General features: G+C 37.8%; 1 protein-coding gene across 13 annotated transcripts in view; it reads right to left on the bottom strand.

Moving 5' to 3' along the window:
* Positions 1-2,476: 2,476 nt before the first annotated feature.
* The window catches only part of LOC117380143 (muscleblind-like protein 1), a 52,201-nt gene continuing 42,402 nt past the window's right edge, over positions 2,477-12,275 (bottom strand). For 2 of the 13 annotated variants that reach the window (XM_033976883.2, XM_033976882.2), the window contains exons 5-10: positions 10,691-10,930; positions 9,484-9,537; positions 8,752-8,902; positions 7,471-7,506; positions 6,446-6,537; positions 2,477-5,771 (exon numbers count right to left, since the gene is read on the bottom strand). In XM_033976883.2, the coding sequence (XP_033832774.1) occupies positions 5,712-5,771; positions 6,446-6,537; positions 7,471-7,506; positions 8,752-8,902; positions 9,484-9,537; positions 10,691-10,930 (633 nt within the window). In that variant the 3' untranslated portion in view covers positions 2,477-5,711. Of the gene's footprint in view, positions 5,772-5,959; positions 6,030-6,445; positions 6,612-7,470; positions 7,507-8,751; positions 8,903-9,483; positions 9,538-10,690; positions 10,931-12,275 lie in introns of those variants that run through there. The other 11 variants (XM_055225965.1, XM_055225973.1, XM_055225970.1 and 8 more) reach the window with 11 other exon arrangements.

Below are 12,275 nucleotides of genomic sequence, written 5' to 3' on the forward strand. Positions count from 1 at the left end.
GTCCTATAGAGTCCATCAGAAAACTATAAATATATTAATGACGATCTATATTATGGATGTATAAAATGAGCATGAGTTGAGTCAAATTGAGACATATGGGTTGGGCAGGGTACCTCCCTCCGCACAGAGGAGTCTTCAGCTCTGCTCCCTTTGCACCACAACAGACTGATACATGGACCACATCACTGCAGACAATGCATTGATCCACCTGTCAGTCTCAAGCTCTCCAGGCCGGAGGGGGTGGTGCAGACCACACTTTTCCAGAGCAACACTCTGGCCTCAGGTTTGGATGAGCTGATTCTAATCCCACCTGCTTCACACTCGGCTGCAGACCAGATGGGTCGAGCGAACAAACAACACATTTTATAGACTCTATTTGAGATAGAAGATTGTCCACCACAGGGCAGCTTATTAGGCTGCAGTGTCGAAGTTCATTAAGAAGATTAGCTCCTCTTATAAAACATGTCTTATCACCCCATAAACCAAACTGTCAACTCCAAATAGAACCAAAACACTACTAATGCATGTGAGTAGATGATTATTCTTTTGATGAAACACTTCCATAAGTTTCTCTGATCAATACTTTTTCCAGGAAGAAGGTGATGAGTCCAACTTGCTGCTTTACTCTCCATCAGCAGCACTTACTGCGGGCCGGGGCACTAACACACGGAAATCTGCTTCCTGTAATCACAAACATAACCACACTCACTTTTAAGGCAATGAGAAAGAGCACTCCACAGGGTGCTCAGGGAGAGGATATACTTTAGTGGCTCTCAGCATTAAAGGAATTTTCAAACAAACTACTGAAACATGCTCTGTCACACTTACATTTGTAATCATCAAGGTCTAGCATCTCAGCAGGAAATGCAAAACACCAAAAGTTGACAAAATGGTGAAATTAAAATGAAAAAGTTCAATACTAAAATTAGTTTGTTCAACTTGAATACCAATACATCCTTGTACATGATGATTTAGCTGGAGTTCATTGATTGATTCTGCAAATTGTATAGAAAATCCTTGTGATAAAACATGTAATAAATCACAAAAGCATGAAATCGTCCTTGCAGTTATACAATTACAGGGGTTGTCATTGCTCAAAACATGAAAATCTTTGGATATTTGATGTGTATCTCTGCTTGACTCCACAGAGACAGATACGTTTAAGATAAGCTGGAGGTGAACTCGCCATCAGAAAAGCTGCAAAGTGCATCTGTGACATTGAACAGTTACAGCCAATGTATTTATTTATTTATTTTTTAACAGTTATTAAAAATTATCCACCATGGTTTATATCTTTCTTTCTATCAACACATAAAATACAGGCTCAGAGAGAAGACTATTTGAGAAGTTACACCATTTATTGTTGATTCTCTTTTATTATTGCCTTTATATCAAAAAATGGGCGATACACTTCAGCAGCTTATCAAATAGGGCTCTAATTTGTATGCCCGCTCGTTATATCTTATACACACAAGCAGAAGTCTCAAGTCTAAAATTGGATTTCTCTGCACTGCAATCATCCTTCGAGAAGTCACTCATTAAACGGTGTTTGTTGTGTATTAATGCCACTTATGGCTGAGTGCTCACCACGTGCTCATTGTGCAAATAAAAGACTTAACAGTAGCCCCATGGTTGATATTCTGGGCCCGGTCTAATTGCGTCAAAGTGATATTGATAGCACAGTTGGCCATTGAAGCCTTTGAAAACTGAAAAAGGCTGGATCAGTAGCACTTCATTATGTCTCCATAGGACCAATCTGCCACTAGAGCCTGGAGACATGGAAGTAGAAGAATAAAGTTGGAGATTCCACAAAAACAGATGGATCAAAAAGGAGAGAGATTAGAAAAAAAAACAAAATTGTTACTATGTTATCTAATGAGTTCAGCTAGGAAATAATTAAGGAGAGCAGCATCCTGTAATCTCACTTGTAAACATGGGCATTTTAAACCAAGTAACAGTCTGGCTACAAGATAATTATTTCTAAATCATTTAACAGATAGAATAAGAAAAGAATGCCATATTTAAATTACAATTCTGTTCAATTCTATGTAGTTTATTGGCAATCAGGCCCAGTTTGAAATGGAAAATCTGTAATGTAATAATTTGGCGCCCTCTGGTGGTTGTAATGAGAAGACACAATTTTAAAATGGGCATATATTTGTCTGGCTATGTGGGATTACACTATTTAACTGTACACCATCATATTATAGCACCATTTATAGCATGCTGAATTAAATTTTTTATGAAAAGGTGGACATCCCTTTTATAGTTAGTCATGATTATCTTAGTAGCACACTTGATGAGTAGGTTACTATAAAAAGTTGCATTCATATTGTTGTTCTGTGCATTATAGTACATTTAAAGTGATGTGATTCTTTGCGTTGTATAACCAATTCCAAAATAACTAAAATAACCAAGCAAAACAATGGTCACAACTTCTCAATAATATAAAAAAATGAAGTATACCATCAAGTCATTTCAGATCAATTAGATTTTTTTATTATATTTTTCATCATTACAGCAAGAATTAAATATAGCAGCACAGGCCCGGTGTGAAAATGTGTCAAGGACGTTAGTCTGAAGAAAGCACATATTATCCAGACATCAGCCCCACCTCTGTGTCCCCTGCTCCTGTACATTTCCTCCCATGAGTGTAAGTAGTATGGCTTTAAACTGTAGCGCTCGGCAGGTCAAGTTTCTACAGGTGCTTTTCAATAGGAGGTGGCCGCTATGACACATCTTCCAGGGGCCTGGCACAGTAAAACAAGCAGAAACAAACTGCAGCGAGACAGAATACATCATCTTAGCACTATAAGCCGAGAAAACAATCGACAAAGAAAAAAGTAAATCAAAACTTCAGTTCACATCATATCATAAAGGTAAGCATGCGTGCTTGTAGGAGATGAGGCTCTGGAGAGATGACAAACATGACTTTCAAACCAATGGCCAAACTACTAAACAAATGAGGCTCTGGAGAGATGACAAACATGACTTTCAAACCAATGGCCAAACTACTAAACTTTGAGTTTTACATTTTTATCTGTGCGAGATGTTGACATAAAATCTATAACTGAGTCTGGTCAGATTCATCTACTAAAAGCACAGCTTACAAACAGAAAGAACAGACTATAGCGATGGTTCTTGTGTTGCATGGAACATACTAGAGCTATGGTTCTTGTGTTGCATGGATTTCAACTCTCCAAGAAGTGAGACCTTAGTGAGTATATTCTCAGATGTCTTTTTTAAATAAACCACTATTCTATTTTATTTTCATATACATATTTTATTCCATTACATTGATAGGATATTGTATAGTGTAAATACATCTTTCTGTGTAACATGTTTTCTTATTCAATAGTACTGTGTGGTGATCTTAAACGGTATATGTATCTGCTTCAACATGCATTCCCCTCTGAGAAAAGTAAAGACAGGACGTGTTGTGATTGGTTGGGCCTGGGGGCGTGGTCCTACAGACAAACCCAGGCAGGCCCTTACGCTCCGGAAAGGTTACCTGGCAAACTACAAGCTGCTGACAAAAAAGAAGAGCAACACTTGGCCTTTTCAGAAAGGGATCAGGAGTGTCAACTCAGTGCCCTTTGATGCAAGCATTTTTGTTCAGCCTTTAAGGTTTTTTTTGTTATCCTAGCAAAATTTCTTGTCATTATAGACAGAATTTTTTATTCAAAATAAGATCTCAATATACATGATTCTCTCTTTTTTTTGACTATGTACAGAAGTGCAAAAAAGTCACCCTTCATCAGCTCTCTCTCCTGCAGAGTCTGCCCCACCCGTTTGCATCAGCCCTTACAGACTGCACTCTGCAGACTGCACTCTGCAGACTGCACTCTACAACCCCAAAAGTGATCAAATATGCAGCTTGTTTTCCAACATGGCCCAATTTCCAGGGAGAGTAAAAATATTGAAACAATACTTACTATCTGAAATGGATACAGTAGAAAATAACATTTTACTCTAAACATCTAAGAATTACATTTTTATAATATTCTTTTTTTTTCATATATGACTAGTTACAAACCTTACAATCATTAAAATATGACTCAGTTGGCAACTGTTGCCTCAGTGACAACATAGCCTCTTTGCTCTAGTATTCATCACTGTTAGATACTTATATAAAACATCTTTGTTCAAGGAACACAAAAGACTGAGAAATGAACAATATGCATACAGCTCAACAATATGCATAACGTACAAAATACTGAGTCTACAATCATACTAAAATGAAGTACATGGAATTTCAGGAAACTGTGCATGAGAACACACAATACACACTACCTTATATTCATTGTAAGAGATAAATAGATAAGGCAAACACACAACAACTCCAAACAAAATATCAAAATATCATTCAAATAAAACACTAAAGAAGAAGTTGAGAACTGAACAAAAAGTGACATTACATAGTGCTCTGTTATTATGGCGTGGGTTAGGCAACTGGATGGTTCAAGATGGCGTGTTGCATTGTGCTGACTTGATGGTACATTCTAAGGCTTTGGATGGGTTTTACAATCGTCTTTTGATTCTTGCCACATTCCCTGTACTATCCACTGATTGAGTATGCCTGAAGAACACCCAGAACACAAAAGAAATAGTCCTAGAGATCTAAGCTAACCACCTATGCCACCACACTGTCTTCAAATCCACCAATATACCTATAAATATCTCTATTAACAGTGACACAATAAGACTTTGGCTGACTATCGGAAAACAGTTTTCAGGTTTAAACAAATATTATTAAATATACACTAGATTTAATCTAGCTCAGATAATATTACCAAACAAGCAATAAACTCACATAACATTAGTTGCATCATGTCACAGCAGTTTGGACAAAACACTTTCTCTCGTGATAACTTCCACACTTTTGATTTAAAGTTAATACACCATTTCAAGATTAATTCATCCATCTCTGTTAAAATATAAGTAAAACTCAAGTCTGGAACAAATTTATATTTGCGTGAGGATAATAAACAGAGTGAGCAGTTTTAGGAATCCAATTAACAATTATGATACTGAGATCCAAAGAGATCTAGGCTTTATATGACCATTCCTGTTTAAGAGGAGGCCTGAATTAAAGGGAAAAGTTGAACACTTTGCATGACCACTGAATGGTATTGGTGTGGGCGATGTATGGCACTGTACAGGGCCGACCTGTAAGCTTAAAGACATGTGCTTCAGAGATAGAAGGTAGGCTACAAAGGTTTAAAGACACCTCACAGACATTCAGTAACACATTTTCCTCTGAGTGCACTTCCCTTATTACTGTTTAAGAAACTAAAGTCCTAACAAAATTGCTATTGTGCATGCATATGTGGTTCAGTCATATTATTCAATATTTCTATCTCAACTCAAATACAAGGTGCACCTTCGTGTAAACAAATGGACACATTTAGGTCAAAGACCAACCAACAACCAAAAGAGTCACACAAATTAAGATGATTCTTTGTCTATGAATGTAACAATCATATCCTTCTCAGGACGCCACCCATGTACCTCTTAGTGACATTCAGAGTGTGTCTGGTGAATAAAGGTAAGAGCCTCTACAGAGGACAGTCCATGATGTCAATGAAGTTTCACTTAGTACTACCACTGTGTATCAAATACACATGAAACAGTCCCAGATAGCCCCGACTCCTATGGCGACATGCAGATCCAAACCAAATGGACTCCGGTTGGCTTAAGTGTTGTCTTTGTTACAGGCATTGAGTGTGACAACTAATCTTCGACTCCACACCAGCACACTCCAGTTCCATCTGCAAACATTTGGCACAGAAACACATTCACTGATGATAGTATTAAACATGTAACCATGTAAACACTTTATGAGCATAAATGTGAGTGTGATGTAGACATATAAAGTCATTTCATGCAGTGCAACAGTACTCTGTGTGTGTGCTTTTGGGAGGCATGGTCCAAGTGTGAAAAGCGGCGCAGTACATACTGTTCTGATCCTCCTACATCTGGGTCACATACTTGTGACTAGTCAGATGGTCTGCAGATATTATTGGAATCTGATTGGGAGTGAAAAGAAGGAGAGGGAAAGAGAGAAAACAAGAACAAAGAAAAACAGACAATGTGAAATAGGGATAGATCAACTCAGATGTACTTATCTTAAAGTAACTGACCAGACATGACACTATGAGAACCCAGTATCGGCAGTTAATATAAAGCAGGCAGTTATAGATACATAGATAAAATGTGCACTTGCTGCCTAATTTCATCCACCTGCCAAAGAGGAGGAAAGCATCTCAGCTGTCATAAAGCCTTGTCTGGTCAGTATAAAATATCTCCTAAAAATATTAATTTAGTGCATGCATTTTTCACTGATGAGAAACAAAATGAAAAGAACAACAACAAAAACAAAACTAGCCAAAGACAAGGCTGCAGATCAAAGTACGAAGAGAGAGAGGAGACAGGAGAGGCAAACCTGATTGGCTGTTGCAGTTGCAAAGGGAACACTTGTGGCAGATGTGGTGGCTGCAGACACAGTGGCTGGAGTAGCACCGTGCATCAGGGGAACTTGGGGGAAAGACCACAGAGGAGACTTAAAGCTTTCAATGACCACACTTCATCCCATGCCTGCTTAGAGGATACTAATAAACATGAGAATATCAGCTGAAAGTAATGTGTGATAAATAAAAAGAAATAAACAAACAAGACAATGTCCAAATTAGGCCTGTCACAATAATTAATATCATTTTACACACTTATTATTATATTATTCAACCACAGATAAACAACTCCATATGCATAAACTTTTTTGACTGTGTTTCATTGCACTTTATATTCAAGATATGGTTAAAGGAGCACTTTGTAACTTTTCTCATGGAGGGTCTGTCACTGCATGTCCCTATAGAAAGGTTATAGTTTTGCCTGGAACTTTCCACAGCATGGCATTAAGCTGATCCACGCAGATGCCACCAGGCCAAATATCTGGGAATAACGGCTGTGATTGCATGATACTTTTAATGCCTTATTGTGGCAAAGCAAAAACATCTTCATGGAGACAAGCAGAAAAGTTAGACAGTTCATTGTTCTTTAGAGTTACAGTATCAGTGGCATAAACATGTTTTGTTTTTTCAGAAATATATTGCACTTTAATGTTTATTACCATGACAGGTCTTGTCCAAATGCATTGTCTTCTTGTTATGTATTGTATAATTGAGGTTATTTCAAATCCTCATGTTTATATGGGACACCAAGCCAGACATTGTAATGAGGTGCTCTGAAGGTTAGTGGCTCAAAGCAGGCATATATTTAAAACTGCAACAAGCATTAGGTGGCAGACAATTGTGGCGAGGTAATATCACCACAATAATAATTTCATTTGCACTTAGCTGTTATAGACTTGGATGTCACATGGAAATACTTTTCAAGGTCATTGTGTGAATGTGGAAGTGCTCACTTTGTAGTGGGCTGAATGAAAAAAGTATAAGGAAAGCTGGCACCTACCAACACTTGTTGCAGGTGTCATGCACAATATCGAGCCTGTCCATCATGCATTGCAACAGGAAGTGAATTGGGAAGAGAAAAAAGGGGGGGAAACAAATTAGTCACACCAACAAAATAAAAAACGCATTGAACATAAACAAGACATGCTTTGAAAAAATAAATATTGGGCCGGCTTCCCTGCCACAATTACAATATTTTAGTTCCATAAAGAAATCACTTTTTTAAATGTATTTATGGTATTTATATAATATTTAAACATAATAATATGCTAAATGTTTTATTGTAATGACTTTTTAGCTGATCTACTTAGTGTAACATTTTTTTAATTTTTTTTTTTTTATGAACTAAATCATAATAAAGTTCTCTCTTCACCTCTAGCTTACAGTTTAACACTATTTCTCCTCTTAAGTCATAGGGCAACTCAAACACAAGTCTGGGTCCCATTTGCCTGTCATCTGATCTTTACACATTGCCAGTTTTCAATGACCTGCTTTCAAAATCTTCAGTGTGAGTTGCTTTGACCTGACAAATGCAGTGTGAGTGTCCAGATCTGTCACTGGAGGGAATCGATGGCAGGCTATTCTTAGTCTGTCAGATGAGAATATGGGACACAGTGTAAGATGACTATGCAGCGGCCAGAAACTTCAAGTTCAAATAGGCCAAGTTTGTGAGGGCAAATGTGTGGGTTTAGAGTTTGGCAAATTTAAAATATGGAAAATTTGAGAGATTTTATGGGGAAAAAAAGCATTTTAGAACAGCATTTAATTAAATTTAAGTTTTAAAATGGTAAAAGATTTTTTCTGAATTCCCTTAATGTATTTCTTAAAAACAAGCAACTTTTTACTATAGAAAATATAGATGTAGAGATACTGTATCCTGATGAGTCAGGGCTGCTATTTACAAACTCTCCAACAGAGGGCGCTGTACTACACATTAGATCTTACTCTGCAAACTGATGGTTGAGTAGACACATAAAAATACTTTAATTACTTCTGTGGAAATGTAAGGAATTGATTTGAAAAAGAAACTCCTGAGGCTGACAAATCACAAACCTTTGCTGCTTTAAATTGTTTATAATGTGCAATTCTTTGTCAATAAGTCCTGTGTGGACTATTTCTAAACTCACTCTTCAGGCTAAAACAGTCTCCCAGGAGTGTATGCACTCAGTCACATACAACATGCAGTGTCATTTCAATTAAAAACAAAATAAATAAAATAGGTCTGTGAAAACATATGTTCAGGTACAGGCAATAAATGATGGAAAAAGGAGGTCCCTGGTACCTGATGGGATGAACGCAGCCTGCTGCTGGAACTGCATGTTGGCCAGGGCCTGTTGGTACTGGAACACACCAGCATTAAACATTGTGGTGGCACCATTGGCTTTTTCAAGTGCAGGTCTCTTTGGTAAAGGAGGCAAAACAGGAGGGAGCCCCTGAGGAGGGGAGGGAGGGAATCCATCGGTGATGCCAGAGATGTTCAGGACAGAGAGGGGAGAGGAGACATTTGTTAGATTTGGATTCCTCTGATTGCAGTTGACACTAACAACAGCAAGCAAGCAGTGGCTACTTTGTACTGTGATATACTTGATATTTAGACAGCTTAAACAAAGTAACATTAAACAGTTCCCAAACTACCCACATTAAAGCTTTGATATAGTTTATAACTGTTTTTATAAGAACATATTGTGTATCTTGTAGTGCTGGTGATGCAGAGTGATATAGTTAGGGTAAGCTGCAACATTTTACAGTCCAACATGCAACATGGGAAGATCATGCAAACAGCACTAAAATGGAAACAATGCTATTTACATGCCACTGTGAGGCTGCACCTGAGGTCATGAACTGATAATGGAGTTATATTATACATGGCCAATAGTTTTTACTTCTGTTTGTTATACAGAACTATTTATTTGCTGCCAATCAGTTCACAACCCCTCAGTCCACCTCAGCTCTCTCAATCTACAAGTATCGGCTCTGTATACATGCCAAGCCAAAAGGTGAAAGGTCAAAGTACCAGGTCTAGAGTTGCGTCGAGGGGTCGCTTCGGTGATTTGATAGCCGACTGAGTCTTAATTAGCAGGCAGCGAGCACATGATGGCAATGGGCCAATGGGGTTCAAGCGCAATAACATAAACCAGCAAGCGGAGAGGTGCACCATGGGACAGCAGTGCAGTGTGGGTTGGTGAGGAAAAAACAAACAAAAAAGAAACAAATAAAAAAACAAATCATTGGAATGCAAATATACAACAATAACAGGCATGCACATTTGAGGCTGTAGGTCTACTGAAGGGAGAAGTTTACAGTATGAATATGATGATAAAATACGGAAGCAAAAATAATTTATTATGATTTTAGTCTGTCCATACAAATAGGTTTGACAGAGTCTAATGCAAAGGTGAAGTCTCACAATGGTTCATTTGATATCATTATGTCTCCAATTTAGCTTCCTGTAATGATTTAAGCCTGACTCATCTGTAAAGGTTAAATGAAATCAATGTCCCTAATGCTCCTGCTCAGAATAACAGTAGTTTAATGTCATCTTTATTGTGGTGTCTAGAGTGGTTACAACAACGTGAAGAATTTATGCTTCTATCTGTATTAATGAAAAATCTAATTTGTTTACAGTAAAAAGTCAATAGACCTATTGATTATGAAGCTAGCCAAATGCTAACAAAGCACCAGCACAAAGTCGTAAAAAGGGAAGCTTCACACACCAGTCTTATGATTACAGCATGCGGCTGTGACAGTAAAGCATGTCAATACATCTGGATTTATAATGTGAGAGCTAATAGGAGCAGATATTACTGATTGTGTTAAAGAAACTGTAAAACTTTCATAAAAATGTTAAAATATTCAGTGTAAAATGTTCATTCCTAATGATCCCTGCCTAATAAAACAGCTGGAGAGTGTGTTGTGTCTAATAATGGTAATTGTCAACATTTCAGCAGTGATTTAGTATAAAATGCATAATAAGTGTTTGTTGTGTATAAATGAGTGTGGAAGACATTCTTCATAATTCTTTTTTGGCACCACATGCACTAGGAACAATGCCAATTATTGTTTGTAAATACAATTCTCATTAATGCAAGTTTTACCATGTACATTCAATATGTTGTTTGAATACAGTCTAGAGAATAGAGTTTTACAGAACATACTTCTTTTAAGAGTGAATAATACGCCTAAGCCCTACATATGATACTCTGGTGGTTTCATATACCCACCATGGCCGCTGCAGCTGCAGCCTGGTTGACTTGGTGCTGGGCGGCTTTGATCTTGGCCTGCAGGTGAGCCGGAGGGTGGAAATACTTGCACTTCTCCCTGGAGCAGCGGCCCTTAATGTAGTCCATACACACAGTGACTGTGTTGTCGTTGGTGTCGATCATGGTGCTGTCTGCTGGGTGAGCGAAGCGACAGTCATTCTCTCCCCGCGTACAGTTTCCCCGCTGGTACTCCCGACACACCTGAAGTACACAGCAAAAAACAATACGATAAATCTTACAAACTTCGCCAAGCTGCAAAATGCACAATATCCGGTCCCATCTGATGAAGTCTATCAATCACAAGTTAATGCCAGGCTGATCCATTAGACGTGATGGATAAGCTGAACACAATGTAACTGGGGTTTACATTCACATCAATCACACAACATTTGGCCATTATTCAAATGGGCTGTGTTGAACTGTGTTGAGCTGCGTCCTACCCGCACAAGCCAGAGGGGGGCAGTGTATGTGTAAACAGGACATAATTGCTTCAGACTGAGAGTGAGGGTGCAGTAAAACTCATGGGAAATATGGGGCTGGTTATTCTCAGGAGACGCTGGGGCAAACAAAATTGCTGCCACACAAACACACAAACCATAGAAATAAATTACCACACTATATTTTTCCCTTAATTAAATTTTGACACTTTACGAGCAATAACTTTAAGGCGTTGTCGACGAATAGGGCTGAATATGAATTACATCTATTGCTACCTGGACTAAATGAAATCTCACCTTGTTCTGTATTGATCCATCTGTTACTTTGACTAGACAAGCCATTTACCCAATGCCTGTTTACCAGTCTTCCTGTCTGCATGCATAAAGAATTTGATTTGTGGTGGAGTGGCTGCCAGGCAAAAGGCCACCAGCGCTGTTATCTACAAACTAACCCAGCCCTGTCTCCTGTCATGACGGCTCATCATCCACAATCACCGGTCTCTAGGATGGGAAATTCACTGTCTGTCTGTGACTTTTACAACCTCTATCAACATTCATATCTCAGGACTAAAGCTGCACAACATGAGAAAAACATGATGCGCAATAAGTCAACATGGCAACAATAACACAATACTCAAGAGTCGCTACTTATTTTAAACAGTTCTTACTTACTACCAAACTGTACACAAATGTATTTAACATAACGGGACACAAACAGAACTTAATAGAAAAAAATGTTAATAAATCTGCGCATCAAATAATTCAATTGGTTTAATATTGCCTTATATCCAGGTCATATAAGCTATTAAATGTAATTAGAATCAGAATCCTTTTATTGCCATCGTTTGTGAACACAGTTCACAAACTAGGAACTTATTTTGGTGATAAAGTGCAACATAAAACATAAAACACACTGAATAAATACAAATACAAATAAGGGCATGCACGAAGTTAAAAAAAGATTTAATTTATTTTTTAGATTTAATTTACAATGCAATAATAACGTATAAAATGTAAAATACATTATAAACAATGTCCCACTTTTACAACTGTTAATTATAGTAGAAAACAAAATAGTGAAAATAGAGAATCGAGCCTTGTTGTCAGGC

Source organism: Periophthalmus magnuspinnatus, chromosome 13 (assembly GCF_009829125.3).
Source record: "Periophthalmus magnuspinnatus isolate fPerMag1 chromosome 13, fPerMag1.2.pri, whole genome shotgun sequence".
Classification (NCBI taxonomy): domain Eukaryota; kingdom Metazoa; phylum Chordata; class Actinopteri; order Gobiiformes; family Gobiidae; genus Periophthalmus; species Periophthalmus magnuspinnatus.